This window comes from Carcharhinus amblyrhynchos, chromosome 3, assembly GCF_965287045.1.
Source record: "Carcharhinus amblyrhynchos chromosome 3, sCarAmb.v2.hapA, whole genome shotgun sequence".
Taxonomy (NCBI): Eukaryota; Metazoa; Chordata; class Chondrichthyes; order Carcharhiniformes; family Carcharhinidae; genus Carcharhinus; species Carcharhinus amblyrhynchos.
In genome coordinates, this window is record NC_137326.1 from 23,035,539 (window position 1) to 23,051,820 (window position 16,282).

Sequence of the window (16,282 nt, forward strand, 5' to 3'; positions counted from 1 at the left end):
TTTAAGAATGATTAAATTAACAAACCTGACATTTATTCTCACTTCTCAGTACATAATTATAAGAAAAATATTGCACATACAGGAAACAAAACTTTTAAAAAAAGGCTAAACTCTATTCGCTGTATTTGCTCACTATGGCAGCTAACAAAGTGCTCAGTTCATACGTTTGCTGGTATTTATGTTTGGTGAATTTTGTTGTTGTCAGAATAAAAAATATTAGTCTGAGCTAGTCTTTTTTTTAAATCTTAGAATGGTCCAAACCAGAAATGTTCCTTCAGTTTTCAGCAGACCTCTCACTTTGTCACTGAACATATTATTTTGCGAGCTTACTATTGCTGTTCATTTAAACAGTGTGTCTGCTGCAATAATTTGATATTAGATGGTATCACCAATCCATTTTTGAAATATAGGGACCACATTTTAAATTTCAAAAACAAGTATGATAGTGATGCGAGTGAGAGATGTACTCAGCCTGCTGAGTGCAATGTACTTTGAAGCAAAAAAATATATATATTTATCTTCTGAAAATTATCTTATAAGAAAAAAAGGAACTTTATCTTTTGAGAATTTTAATGTTTTTTTTCCTGCAAATTTCTCCGAGTGGGGCTTCTGAATATTCATGAGTGCACATATGTACATGGGATTTTGTTTAAACTGGACTCTCGTGTGTGTGTAAACGGATGAAATAATTCTGGATCTATTCTAAATGCATTCCCTTCGTTCTCCCCACCTGATAAGCTATTACTGTTGTAACAAAGGATGCCAAATCCAGATGACCAGATGTCATTTCAATAGCAAACTGCACTAAATTTCACAGTTAGCTCATTATACTAATTTCAATACTGATACGTCAAATAGGTTTTCATTTTTTTTCTATTAAAATATGCATGTTATACACAAAGCAGATTTTGATTAAAATAGTATGTGATGATATAATTGGCACACTTAATAAAGATTACAATCTTGATGTACTTGTTAGTTACAGGGGGCTACAGTTGAATAAATACTGGAATTGTTTAACAGTGCTCAGAAATCCACAATTTTTGTTTTATTTTCTGTGCTAAAAGTAACTGAATCTATAATTTTTTTTTTTTAAACTTGAGGCTTGTTTTTCAGGGTGCTAAGCATTACTTTCCATGCGCAATCAAATTATTTTATCACCAAAAACAGAATTCCAACAAAGCCACCAGAACAACCTTCGGTCTACAGAAAGGGTTTCATCAGCTGAGAGAAACCTAGAATCATAAACCAAGTGTAGAATCATCTGATCCATAATGTATTCTTTCGTTACAGGCTCTTAAATCCGAAATAACAAAAGAGCTATCAGGCAATACTCCAAGGTAAAGAGAATAATGCAGTAACATCTGCTGGAAGTGTAATAGCAAAAGCACTGTATGGTAAGCAGCACAGAAGGCTCCCATCTGCCTCGAGCAAGGCAAAAAAATGATACCAAGGAAAGCTTTCCCCTGAGCAGCCTAAAGGATGTAGCCAATGATTGTATTTTACTGACGTTACGCTGGGAATGTGAATTCTGTTACTCTGTTGGGATGCTATCTATAGCACACAGTAGTAATTTGACTGGTTAAAATTAGGAAGTCAGATTTACATATTGCTGCATTTAAGTGTCTTCACAACTATCAGTGCAGCTTCTGTGATATTAGTGTACAATGTTCTCAGTTCTATCTTTTCGCCTAGACTATTGTGCTGATGCCACTTGTGTGTTTGGTCTTGCTACTGGCAGGAGCAGAAGAGGTTTGCTGGCCATGGAGGTGCTGCGGGTGCTGAGAGTGCGTAGGGTGCTGGGAATGGGGGGTGGGCACAGGGGGATGAGCTGCATGGGGGTGCTGTTGTACATAGGGAGCGTGTTGGGAATGTGATGTGTGCTGTATGTGCTGGTGATGCTGATGAGGGAGCTGTGCATGTTGAGGTGGGTGATAGTGGTGATGGTGGTGATAGGGAGGGGGGAGAGGCTGGGCCTGTTGCATGTGACAGAATTGCGAGTGAAGCGCATGCAGCTGCTGTGTCTGCACCTCCGCCTGGCCTGGGTGATGCACAGCTGAGGAATGTTGCTGATGTGGTGGATAATGTTGCTGCTGAGATGACCCTGGTACAGAATAACCCTGGGAAGAGGACTTCCCCCTTTTACTGCCAAACAAAGAACCCAGCAGTGATGATGAATTTGTCAACGTCTGGTGAGGACGGATTGGACCCTCTCCTCGTGTAGATGTGGTGGCTCTTCGCCGTGCATGAGGGCTGTTAATGACTGACCCCTAGGAGGCAAAAGAAAAATATTTTATTTATTGAAAGGAGCTGCTGAAAGGTAATTCACGCAAAGTCTGGCATTAAATATATATTTTTATGGACCAAATAACAAAGACCCATAAATCATAACAATCAGATCCCTTCTTCAATGAAATGCAAAAGATTATTTATGCATTGCATCAGAAGATTTTATGCGATTTATTTGAAGCACACCAACGGGATGGGTTTTTGATTAAATAAAGAATTTCTCAGGAGTACTAAAATTCCCTAAACATTATGTTTAGTTAATTAATGCAGCTAATAGATTAAACAAAAGGTGCATAATCTTGCATCATAAATCTTTGTGGGCACAATTTACTTTATGGAAATTAACACATTTTTGCACTTTTCCAGCCTAATCTTAACTTTCAATTAGGGTATTTTTAAAAATAATTTGCAGGGAAAAAAATTTTTTGAGTTGTTTAGCATCTGAAGTGGCTGCCAGAAGTAGTTTACGTTCATCTCAAGGATATTACTTTTCTCAGTATAAGCCTGAGTAACCCTACAGTCAAATTCTGTTAAAATTACATGAGTGAAGACAAATTCTTAACTATGATTAGAGAAAATATTTTCATCATGATGTTGCCAGATTTCTTCGAATTAAACCAGAATAATTAAATGACTTTGAGTTGAAGCTTTCATTTAAGTATCACACTCTTTCAATCTACAGTTATAACTGTAACGCAGACTAGTGGGGATGATCTATAGCTAACCCTCAATTCTCACAGACCACATTTACGGGTTTGTTGCTCAGGGGTTTTGTAGCAACGGATTCAATTGGTGGATTTCTTAATAAATACAGAACGAGGGAACTTAAACTATAACACTTACAGTCAACCAGACTTAATGCAATGACCAAAAGGCAATTGTGCCAGGCTAGTTTGAAAATTCATTGGGTGAAGGAATCCTCAACATCATGAGGATGCTGTGATGGAGTGATAACATAAAAATGCAGCAGGATGCGGGAAAAACATGTTTGGAATCACTAGTGTTTGTTTCAATTTATTTTAATGCTGGCCATTTATATAAGCTTCATCTTCCCCTTGGTGACAGGACCTTGTTCTGGTCTTTGAATTTCCTCTCTCTCAATCTCTCCACTTTCTCCACCTTCAAAAATCTCCTCAGTATTTCTTTCAAGTAAGCTTTCAGTTATCATGGCTTTTCATTCATTCCCTTTACCCATTTTATTCTTTTCTCAATTAAACACCTTTCTATGACAACCCGGATATAAGTGCAGGCTTTTAATTGGCTCATGCCTTGGTAGCATCTGGCAAAGTTCATCAATTGGAATTAACAACAAAGCATTCTGACTGTGCAGTACCTGATCAATAAATGGCCACAGATGTGTACAACCAGTGTTCAGTAATACCTTACCATCAATCTTAGAAGTAGAACCCCCTACAATGCAGGAGGCGGCCAAGTCAAGGCTGCACCAACTCTCTGAAAGGACACCCCCAATCTCCTTTAACCCTGTGCATTTACCATGATTAATCCACCTAACCTACATATCCCTGGACACTAAGAGGCAATCTAGTTAGTTAACATTGCCAATTCACCCAATCTGCACATCTTGCCAAACTATCTGTTGAAAAATTAGTGCATCCAACCCCAACTTGGTATGCAAAATAATGCACAACCAACTAGAATTTTTCAATTAAAAAGTACTGGATACTAAAATTATTCTCTATCAATTTATGATAATTGTGTCAGAGCACACATACATTGTGGCTTTGGTTGGATATAAATTTCTCCCAGATAAATATGCATAAACTTAACAAAGACTACAAAATATCAAATTTTCATGTTACAAAAGCAAAATGGTTACGAAGGTATTAGGATTAGAATGTCAACAAAAGCAAAATTTTAAGCCTACAATTGCTTTGTCTAGTAAGGGGAAAAAAGCAAAAGATATCATTTTCAGCATTATCAGATTTGTAGTCTAAAATTCTTCATAATGAACACATTCGAGTTATTTTTCAATCAGCCTCTGGCCCCCTCCCAACAAAATTGTATACACTTATTCTGTGGTGATTTCCTGTCTTTGTCGTCTAAGATTTCTTGCGTATCTTAATTCAGGAGAGCATGATGATCTAACCAGCTACATCATCCACTGTTTTTTGCTGACCCTCGCTGGTGGAAGCAGGAGCAGTGCCTAAGAGACCAAGTTATCCTCTGCCATCAACATTCGTTTAGTTTTTCCCTCCTTGCCTGTGTTTTGGACGAGGATATTAGGCAACTCCAGGTGATTGCCAAGTGTGAACGTCCATATTCTTAGTTTTGGAATTATTAGCGACATGTTAAGAAAAAAGATAAATGCAACATTCTCAAACCTTTTCCTAATTTTTGATTAATGGATTGACCAAAAGGACATACAGCTGCACGGTTCTGTGATGTTACACACTTGTCTTTATTTGCTCTGCTGAAATAGGTCCCTGGAGTATAGCTGTGAAGTTTATAAGGGATGATTCAGGTGTGCTACAGATTCCTTGAGATCTCAAAAGTCAACAGTCATCATGGTGAATTTGTTAGCATTTTTCTTCAACTCTTCCATAAACACAAACAGACATTTTAGATAAAACGAACCCCACCGTGGTTTTTCTTCTGGCATCCTATTCATGCACACAGTCTAATTGTTCGTTTCTGAAGTTTAGTAGAAACAGGACCAATGGACTGGACATACTGTGCTACAAGCCATTTACAAGTAGAAATGAAATTCAATACCACCTTTTGGAATGCACAAAACTATCACAACAAAGACACTTGCACAGACAATAATCAGTGAAGACATCAAGAAAAAAAAACAGGTTTTGAGAGAAATAAAAATTGTATACATAATCACTGACATTTTTGTGTTAAAGTAGCAAGTCTATTAATCTTAATGCCATTACATTGTAAACATGCATGGGCAATACATGAACTTGGAGCGGGGAGGTGTGGGTGAATGCTTGGATAATGAATGAATTTTCATGAAATCCACAATCAGTTCATCTACTCTATCCAGTTTTTCTACGCGTTTCCATACAATGCGTTCAACTAAAGTACAATGGTGCTTTAACAAAAAAAAGAGGTTAACAACTTAAGAACTCAAAACCTTGACTGAGAATCTTAAGTGTTATTCTGCAAACTGATAGCCAATAAAACACAAAAAGGAGAAAGTATAAGTGCAGCTTGTACAAAGCAAAATAATAAACCGAGTCCATGTTCCAACGTTACAACATGGCACGTGTTAGTTTATTCAGCATTACACATGCTGATGATTTCAAAAGCTTCAGCCTCATTGCTGCCAACAGAACCACATTCAGCTTATTCCATCAACAATGGTGTGCCTTGTCAAGAAGCCTAACTATGCGCGCGAGCATTAGGTGCACATGGCAAGCAATTCACACATGCAGAGTCTAATGTGGCAGGCAGGTTACTTGTTGGAAGGAAGCAAAAGGATGCAAAACAAAGGCTTTAAAAATATACATTATACATCCAGCTACAGATCAATTACTTCCTACTTACTTCCATATTGCTGTCTAGCGATCCTGCACTGCTGCGGCGCCCACGCTTGCCTGCCCAGGACATGCAATACCAAAGATTAGAAACTGAGAATTAACCCAGGGGCCACATCTTTGTACCCAATGCATATGAAAGGGTCTCTGCACACAGTACAAGCTGAGCACATCTAATTGGGAACTAGCAGGCAAACTCGAAGGGAACTGAACAGCATATTAAAGGGGATGGCTGCAGGGTATCTACATATTTAAAACCTAAAAGTAACAATGCATCATTGTTACATCTCATTGTTGATTGAGAAAACTTAGCATTTTAAATGAATTGAGTCAAACAATTAATGCTATAGTTTTAAAAGTTGCTTTTTTTTTTGTTTAGAATTCATACAAATACGGGTGTATATTGTATAGAAACATACTGCAGACGTAAAAAGAAAAAATAAAACATCAGCAACATGGGTAATGGCTACTTTATTTCCATGGAAGCTACATAAATGATGAGCTTTACCAGCATGTGTGGTTAAGTAGAGGCAACAGAATAAACACATCTCTAAACCTTTCCTTAATGTAAACTTGCACTATATTTTTTTATAAAGCAGCATCCATTGATCTATGAAAAACTGGACCTCTAGTGGATTTCATTTTTCTACTCTGGGTGGGTTTAAAAAAAAAGTAGCTATTAAGAGTCCTTCGGAACCCAGGTCAAATGGTGAAAGATGACAAGAGTCTCTTCAAAAGAGGTGCAAATCCCATCTTGTAACCAGTGACCTTGCCTAAATATGGCATGTTTTACTGAAATGTGGGATGTGTAGAACTGAAACAGTCTGTGTTAATGTTTTGTTTAACACCAGAAATATTTGAATCTTTTCAGCGAAATGGAAGGGTTTTTTTTTGGGGGGGGGGGTGGAGAAAGCAGAGATTAGAAAGATCCCGGGCTAATTTGGGAGAGTAGTCATTTTGGAGTTTATTGAATCGACACCTTTAAGAGAATCAGTGCACATCACATGAGAAAATAACTGTGCAACATCCATAATTAAAATCAACTTTAAAAGAGAGGTAAACAAACAGACTCAAGACCAAACATTACTATGCAAGCGCAACAACTAAGCTGTTTTCCTGGAGCTCCCTTTGATTTTGGGCTGCCATTGCTATATTCCACATTAAACAGAAACAATACACTTGGAAATGGTCAAACACATACTTGATTCAAGCACATAAAACAGAATTTCCATTCAGATACATTGCACAGGACCTCTCTACCCTATTCCAAGGAGGACATTCCCCAACAGGCTAGATTGCACAACTTGTTAATTTGACAACTGGGAAGTTGCAGTTTATATTTCTGACCATTTCGGTGACTTAAAATGTGAATCATCAAATAATGTCACTTAAAATAGGCACATCCCAGTTGTCGGATTAAGATTCTGCAGAGTGCATTTCTGGATTCATCATCCGACAATATTTAACTTAAACGGTTTGCTCTGGTCAAAGATCATATTTTCAAATAAATACGTGCATTTGAGATAAGCAACCTTATATTTCCCATAATAAAATAACACAGCAGTACTGATTATTAACCACATAAACACAATTTATTTCACAATGTACAATAACAATTCTTTGATGTTGCTCAAAGCATCTGAGTATCAAATTTGGTGAAAGATCAAAAGAGTGTACAGTGCAACATTAATAAAGTTAATATATAACTTCAAAGGCTGAAAGTTGGGAAACATATTTGGTCATTCTTGAAATAAACCTGGAACAGACTGCAAATATATCTATGTTGTATGTGACATTCTGCAGTGTCAAAAAGTTTACTCAAAGTCGGTACAAGAACAGAAAATGCTGGAAAATCTAAGATCTGACAGCATCTGTGGGGAGAGAATAGAGCCAACGTTTTGAATCTGGATGACCCAGCGTCAGAGATGACGATGGGTCATCCAGACTCGAAATGCTGTCTCTATTCTCTTTCCTGCAGATGTTGTCAGACGTGCTGATATTTTCCGGCATTTTCTGTTTTTGTTTCAGATTCCAGCATCCACAGTATTTTGCTTTTTACGCAAAGATGATGTTGGACCTTCAACACCTGTTTGACTGTGGAACAGTCCTCATGTTCACCTGGTCAAACAACAGCAAACTTATATTTAGCTTTTTAGCACAATAACAAAATACACAGTGAGGAGCTAGCTTCTTACCTGCTTCTGAGAGATCCCTGAGGGAGCTACTTAGTGCCGTCCTCTTTAACCCCTCTCCAGTGGTATAACTGTCGTCCAGGCTGGTCCTGCTTAGTGTGCCAATTCCAGGTTCCTTTTTCAGGCCTGAACTCTGAGAGATACTAGGGCGTACAATTCCTTTCTGTTTTTCTAGTTCAGCTGAAGAGAAAACGTTGAATTACATTCCTTATAATACATGATGAGAATGGGCAACTGTGCCAGATTACCACAAGAGGTGCCATTGAAGAGCATGATTCTTGAATTTTAGTAATTACATTTCAACAGACCTTTCAATATTAAAATACTTCAGCTAGCAAAATGAGAGTCAAAGGCAGCTTTGTGATTTAAAGCCAAACCTGTTGCAGCTCACAACTGGAAATAGAAGCTGTACATTGCCAAAGTTGATTTGATGCAATTTTGTACTTACATTCTATTCTGTACTTTTCCATCTCTTGAACCTCGGCAATGGACTCGCGGAGGTCATCGGTGAATTTCTTGCGATCTTGCGGGTTAGGGGCATTGAAATTGATCAGGACTTTGATGTCAGCGCCGGAAATAGCTGAAGTAAGTCGGATTCCATTTGGGTAATCTACGAAAAACAAAAAAAACACTTTGGAATTTTTATCTATTACAATACATAGACTATCATTGGCAAAGATATAATGGCTTCCAGAAGTTATTTTAGCTTAAGACATTTGGAAAAAAAAGCAAACCAAAAGGTGCTCGAGTCCTTACACTGATTTTCAAAAAGAAGGACTTGTATCCCATACAAGGAAAAGGATTGCCGGAAGCTGTAAGTCACTGAGTTTTTCTTCTTTTGAAAAATCTTTGTAACCTAGACAGATAAAGTTTGAGATTATAAACTGATCTTGCAGAAATTAAATGTCCAACATTATTTCAATGTGGGTGCAGCATGCTGGCTATTGAATACACAGTCTCAGATTCTCAACTCATTCTATGAAGTACCGATTTCAAAATTCAAATCTTTTATTTTTTATGTCAACCTTTACAAGTCCTCCATTTGGGAACATATTAGTCAGTATTTTTAAATGATGCCCTTGCATGTCCTTACTTAACGTTTACATACACTTGAACTGTGCTACTCGTCAAAAGTCCATTTACGGATTGAGTTTGCACAAATACGCACGTTCCTATTTTCTCATGATGAAACTTCCCAACTGTCATCAAATAAAGAAGAAAATCAATATCAGAAATACAGTTATTCCTGTTCCTTCATTGATGGTCATCGAAATCTCTTGTGATCGAAGTATCAGTAGGAGGTGTAGGATTTTGGAAATCATTGTAGATTGTTGCAAACTTTGGTCAGGATTCTCTGACCTTGTCAGCAGCTGGGATTGTCCAGTCCCGCTGCTGTGAATGGAGTTTTGGCTGAGAATCAAATTCTCCATTCTCACTGACAATGGTGGCGAGACATAGAAACATGGAAGATAGGAGCTGGAGGAGGCCATTTGGCCCTTCGAGCCTGCTCTGCCATTCATCACGATCATGGCTGATCGTCCAACTCAATAGCGTAATCCTGCTTTTTTCCCCCCATAAACTTTGATCTCATTCGCCCCAAGTGCTATATCTAGCTGCCTCTTGAATGCAATCAATGTTTGGCAATCAACGACTTCCTGTGATAATGAATTCCACAGGCTCACCATTCTTTGGGTGAAGAAATGTCTCCTCATCTCCATCCAAAATGGTCTACTTTGAATCCTCAGACTGTGACCCCTGGTTCTGGACTCCCTCACCATCGGGAACATCCTCCCTGCATCTATCCTGTCTAGCCCTGTTAGAATTTTATAAGCCTCTATAAGATCCCTCCTCATTCGTCTGAGCTCCAGTGAAAACATAAGAACATAAGAAATAGGAGCAGGAGTAGGCCATCTAGCCCTTCGAGCCTGCCCCGCCATTCAATAAGATCATGGCCGATCTGTCATGGCTCAGTTCCACATTCCCGCCCTCTCCCCATAACCCTTAATCCCCTCGCTTATCAAAAACCCATCAACCCGCGTCTTAAAAATATTTAGCGAGGCAGCCTCCACCACCTCAACGGGCAGAGAATTCCAGAGATTCACCACTCTTTGAGTGAAGAAGTTCCTCCTCAACTCCGTTCTAAACCGCCCCCCCCTTTATCTTGAGGCTGTGCCCCCTAGTCCTACTGTCCTTTCTGAGCGGGAAGAGTCTCTCCACCTCTATCCTATCCATCCCATTCATCATCTTATATGTCTCAATGAGATCTCCCCTCATTCTTCTAAACTCTAACGAGTACAAGCCTAGTTTATTCAGCCTCTCCTCATAGCTCAACCCCCTCAACTCCGGCATCAGCCTAGTAAACCTCCTCTGCACTCCCTCCAAGGCCAAAATATCCTTGCGTAAGTGCGGCGACCAAAACTGCACACAGTACTCCAGCTGTGGCCTCACCAATGCCCTATACAGCTGCAGCAAGACCTCCCTACTTTTATATTCAATCCCCCTCGCTATGAAGGCCAGCATCCCATTCGCCTTCCTGACCACCTGCTGCACCTGCAGGCTGGGTTTTTGCGACTCATGCACAAGGACCCCAAGGTCCCTCTGCACCGTCGCCTGCTGCAGAATGTTTCTAACCCATCAAGCACTGATGGGTTCTACCAGATTGGAAGTGGAACACCAGAAACATCAGTTGCAGGGTCCATTGATATTATTCTAGAAAACAGATTATCTGGTCATTGTCACGTTGTGAGACCATGCTGTATGGAAATTGGCTGAAGTATTTTGTACATGGTAGTAGTGACTACACTACTGGTTGTAAGGCATGTTAAGAACCAAAGTTTCATGTTAACAAAAAAGCACTATAAAATTTAATTTTTAATCCATTTTTGGTCATGTAAAACATGTACATACACAAAACTTGCCAACATAAAAGTGCTGGCAGGCAAACAGTAAAGATTGTACAATTATTGCAAATTATTGTGGATATTGGATCTCAAACAAAAACAAAAAATGCTGGAAAATCTCAGCAAACCTGGCAGCATCTGTGGAGAGAGAACAGAGCAAATGTTCTGAGTCTGGGAAACCCTTTATCAGATCGTAGATGACTCCAGATGGGGCGGCATTGGGCAGACAGGTAGCAGATGCAATTTAATGTGGATAGGTGTGAGCGAATACACTTTCCAAGTAATAAAAAACACACGATGGAAAGATGCTGACCTTATAAGTGTGATCTCAGATAAAGTTATAAAATCGCATTATAAAGCGTCACACTGGATAAATATTTGAACCACAGGGAGATGTAAAGCTGTGGAGATCAGTGTGGGAGGGGGGATGAGTTTGAGTTGCACCGAGAAGAAGGGGGGCCTGGATAAGATGGTCACATCTGGGTGTTTCTAACCCTGCCGCGTTCTCCCCGAGCTGCAATCAGCTATCGTTTCTCTCCGGCTCCGGTTCTCCTCGCCACCCGTCAACACCCACCTTCTGGATGCGATTCATCCAGATCACTACCTCTCACCACAATCCTAACCTAGTCAATCTCGCCTCCTATATCAGTCGCACCATTCCCGGAATCAGCCTGGATATACAACACCGGAGAATTTCAGCCTTTATATCAGCAAATGTATTGGAAATTGCAATTCCTAAAGTTCAAAAATTACTCAAAGATTTATTTCCCATCAGCAGAACCCTCAGACACCGTCATTACAAACCACGATCTTATTACTCAACTTTAGCAAATTATTTGCATTTTCAGATTTTTTAAAAAATTGATTTTTGGAAAGTAAACAATGTTTTGTTATACAATTGTTTGTTAAAAACACTGTCAAATAGTTTTTGAAAACTTAATTATAAAACAAAGGAAAAAGTATAGGTGGTCAGCTGGAAAGCCAATAAACCATCACTTAGTGAAGTATACCCCAAAGAAGCTATCCTTAACCCAACATCATCATGTTACGAACTAAAAACAAGCCAAATGAAAAGGAAACCAAAGCTTAGAGAGGGAAAGCTCTGAAAGACCAACGTTTATCACAAATCATAGAATCCCTACAGGATTTCTTTAAATTTACAGGAGGCCATTCAGCCCATTGAGTTTGCACCGATCATAATCCCACCCCACATATTTACCCTGCTAATCCCCCTGACACTAGGGTCAATTTAGCATGGCCAATCAACCTAACCCACACATTTTTGGACTGTGGGAGGAAACTGGAACACCCAGAGGAAACCCTCACAGACAATGGGGAGAATGTGCAAACTCCACACAGACAGCGACCTGAACTTAGGTCCCTGGCGCTGTGAGGCAGCAGTGCTAACCACTGTGCCTTCCGTTTTTGCCATTATTTGTAATAAACATGTCTAATTTCAGATAGGAAATCTTGGTTTAGAATTTCTTCCAGTTGTATAAATGTAAATATTCATGATACATGGATGATGATTTCAAGGATGAAAAGTTTTTATGTTCACTGCTTTCAAAATAAACTTACACACAGTCTGATCACCAATGTTACTAGAGATGATACTCGAGCAAAGAAGTAATAAATAATTTTATCAGTAAGTTCCTCATAGTGAAGGGAGAATCAAAAATTTAAACAGAGTATGTGACTCTGCCAATTCCTCTTTTTGAACCTGGATAATTACCTTCAGTCTTACAAGGTGAGAAGCACTTCTACAAAATAACAAATGTCATAAGAAATTACGGTCAATTTAAACATCCTTTGGTGGCTGATTTTTGATAAGTAGTATTCAAGCTATGTGGAATGATATTATGATAAAACTGACTTGTGGGTGTTTCTCAGCACTGACGACACAAATAAAATCAAAATAATCAGAAGGCAGCAACATAAATCAAAAAGATATCAAGTATAACATGCTACAGAAATTTGAATTTGAATGTGATCCAAAGACTGAAACCATTTAATAACCTTAATTTCAATGTCCTGATTCCATATAATTTGACAACCCTATAATTGCGTTAAATGTATTTAAATAACAGCACACAATTGGTGACCTTTACAAATAGATACAACATGCTGTGAATACCAAATTATGACACTGTTCTTTAAAGTAGTTAATTGAAGATGGATTCACTCTGGTATGAATATTAGGGTGGTTTTAATTACTGTTTTCTAATAAAGCGATTAGTTAATTGTCACCAATTTTTGCTAAAGTCGAACATGCTAATAATTAATGGTTCGGCAGAAAGAATCTCAAGCAAAGCAGATTTTATTTCCAATTTGCCTGAGCATAAAACCATCTCTCAAACCGCTGCTCTGATGAACCAGAATTGTGAAAAGATATGGGCAGAGCAAGAAAACAAAAATGGGCTTTTCTCTCTGTTGGACACCTGTGGGACTTGGAAGATTAATTTCAACACTAAAATGTTCCAATACTTACTTCACTGGTCTTGTAAAAACATTGTCAATTTAAATAATAGGTAAATGTATTGTAATGTTCCTCTCATGCATTCTCATTCAACTGTTAGTTATTTGAAATGTATAACAAAGCAGGGCTAATTAGTTATTTCATTGTGTAAGGATCCTTTGAGGAAGAGTGATCATAATATTTGAATTTCGTATCAAGTTTGAGTGTGAAGTCATTAAATCTACAACTAGAGTTTAAATTTAAAGAAAGCCAACTATGTAAGTATGAGTGACGAATGGGACATGTGGAACATACATTAAGTTGTGGAATTGTGACGAACCAATATCTAATGAAAGTGAGCAAATTAAAGCAATTAATATTAAAAAATTAGAGATAGTAAATGGGATTAAATGGCTGCTAAGTCCCTTAATTTAGCATCCTACAATGTAGGGTTTTAATAGATTTGGCTGCAGAGATCATTAGTTTTGATCTGCCAGAATATTCTGGATTTCATAACAGTCTCTATGCATTGGAAAGGCGAAAATGTAACCTCACTGTTCAAGAAAGGCAGAAAGGCAGGAGAGAGAAAAGAGAGAATTGTAGGTCAGTTAGCCAGGCATCAGTTGTAAAGAAAATGCTGGATTCTATTGTTAGTGGTGTGGTAACAGGGCACTTAGAAAATCAGAAAATGATCAGGCAGAATCAACATAGTTTTTGGAGAGGAAAATTGCATTTGACAGATCTATTAGTTTTTTGCAGGTGTAACTAGCAGGGTAAATAAGTAGGGGCTAGGGGAGTTGTGGTGGAGGTAGTAAATGTGGATTTTCAGAAGGCATTCAATAAGGTGCTGCACAAGAGACAGCTGCACAATGTTAAAACCCACAGGATTTGAGGTGATGTTTAAGCATGAATTGTGGATTAGTTAATGGACAGTGAACAGAGAGTCGGAATAAACAAATAATTCTTGAGTTGGTAGATGTTAACTAAGGAGCAATGCACAGATCTGAACTTAGGCTTCAGCTATTTATGACCTCTGTCGATGAATTAGCAGGGAGAACCACATGTATATCCACATTTGCTGAACATACAAAGCTAGGTGAGAAAGTAAGCAGTGAGGATGACAAAGATTCTGCAGATGAATACAAGCAGCTTAAGCGAGTGGGCAAGAACATGATAGCATATTGTGAGGCACTGTGAAACTGTCCAGTTTGGTACTAGGAAAGGAAAAAATTTTTTAAAAGATGAGGGACTGATAAATCATCATAGAAACCATACAATGCAGAAGGATGCCATTCCACCCATCAAGTCTGCACCAACAACCAGGCCTTATCCCCATAACCTCACATATTTACCCTGCCAATCCCTCTAATCTACGCATCCCGGGACACTAAGGGGCAATTTAGCATGGCCAATGCATCTAACCCGCATATCTTTGGAGTGTGGGAGGAAACCAGAGCACCTGGAGGAAACCCACGCAGACACAAGGAAAATGTGCAAACTCCACAAAGACAGTGACCCAAGCTGAGAATTGAACCCAGGTTTCTGGAATTGTGAGGCAACAGTGCTAACCACCGTACGTTGAGATTCAGAGAGATTTGAGTACCTTTGTACTAAAATTATTATGTTAACATGCTGGCACAGCAGTAATTAGAAAGACAAATGTTGCATTAGCCTTTATTGCAAAGGGTCAAAAATGACGGATGGGCTATTGTTGAAAAATAAAGCAAATTTGTCAATTATATATCGCAAGTCTTAAAATGTATAAAAACGCTCCGCTATATGTAGACAGTCAATTTGCAAAACTATCTGACAACCTTCAATGGTGGATCAATAGGCTTTCAACACAGAAAATTTAACTCAATTGCTACTCAAGATGGAATTTAATTTTATCCTAACATTTGAGCAGTGTTGATTTATTCCAATACCAATCAAAGGAATGCCCTCATCAGAGAAATCAAGTGAGACAGTTCAAATTTGTCAGAATGAAGTCTCAGAGTCATCTGAAGATGAAAACGACATTATAAAGGACTGTACTAAGGAACAGTTTCACCATTAATAGCAGTGACGCAGTGTTACAGCAGCGTTAGCATTGAATTAAACCTTTTAGTTAAAAAAGTACATACCACAAGGAGGTCATTAAATAAGAAGATTTCTCGCTGATGTAAGCCAAGTTTCTGTGGCTTGTTGGGATCTGGAACCTCAAATAATCGGCAGTAACAGACTAATCTTCGATGGGGTAAAGAAAGTACCTGAAATGACAAAGATTAAAAGAAAATTTCAATACCATACTGCCAGAACAGATGTCATGCAGGTGACCTTGAGATTTATGTTGAGAAACTTACTGAGGTGATATGGATATCATAGAATCAAATAATTCCTGCAGTGCAGGAGGCAACTCGGTCCATCGAGCCTGCATCGACTCTCACCCAGGTTTAACCCGCAACCCCACTTATTTACCCCACTAATCTATATATCTTGAGACACTAAGGGGCAACTTAGCATGGCCATTCAACTTAACCTGCACATCTTCAGACTGTGGAAAGAAATCAGAGTACTTGAGGAAACCCACAGACGCAGACAGGGGGAGAACATGCAAACTCCACAAAGACTCCACTCACCTGAGGCCGGATTTGAACACGGGTCCTTGGAGCCTTGAGGTAGCAGTGCTAACCACTGTGCCACTCAGTAAAGAAAAACATTCTTAAAATCAATAAAAGTGCTCAACCAGAAAAAGCTGGTGATGCAACAATAAAAAAAACCCTTTTGCTGTCTCTTATCTAGGTCTGTTAAGCCCAGCAATTTGATTGGGGAAGGAGATACATAGCTGGTTGTGACAGTAAATATTGGAAATAGCAGCAGAGGCAGCATCTCTGGAGAGAGTTAACATTTCAGATCTGATGAAAAGTCATCGATCTGAAATTTTAACTGTGTTTTTCTCTC

At 38.7% G+C, this 16,282-nt stretch overlaps 1 protein-coding gene across 6 annotated transcripts in view; it reads right to left on the reverse strand.

Annotated features, from left to right (window-relative positions):
• Positions 1–243: 243 nt before the first annotated feature.
• iqsec1b (IQ motif and Sec7 domain ArfGEF 1b) overlaps positions 244–16,282 on the reverse strand; it is a 450,843-nt gene continuing 434,804 nt past the window's right edge. For 5 of the 6 annotated variants that reach the window (XM_080182200.1, XM_080182225.1, XM_080182208.1 and 2 more), the window contains 6 exons: positions 15,466–15,591; positions 8,744–8,843; positions 8,436–8,597; positions 7,991–8,167; positions 5,806–5,855; positions 244–2,270 (listed from right to left, as the gene is read on the reverse strand). In XM_080182200.1, the coding sequence (XP_080038326.1) occupies positions 1,692–2,270; positions 5,806–5,855; positions 7,991–8,167; positions 8,436–8,597; positions 8,744–8,843; positions 15,466–15,591 (1,194 nt within the window). In that variant the 3' untranslated portion in view covers positions 244–1,691. The remainder of the gene's footprint in view (positions 2,271–5,805; positions 5,856–7,990; positions 8,168–8,435; positions 8,598–8,743; positions 8,844–15,465; positions 15,592–16,282) is intronic. The other variant, XM_080182234.1, reaches the window with a different exon arrangement.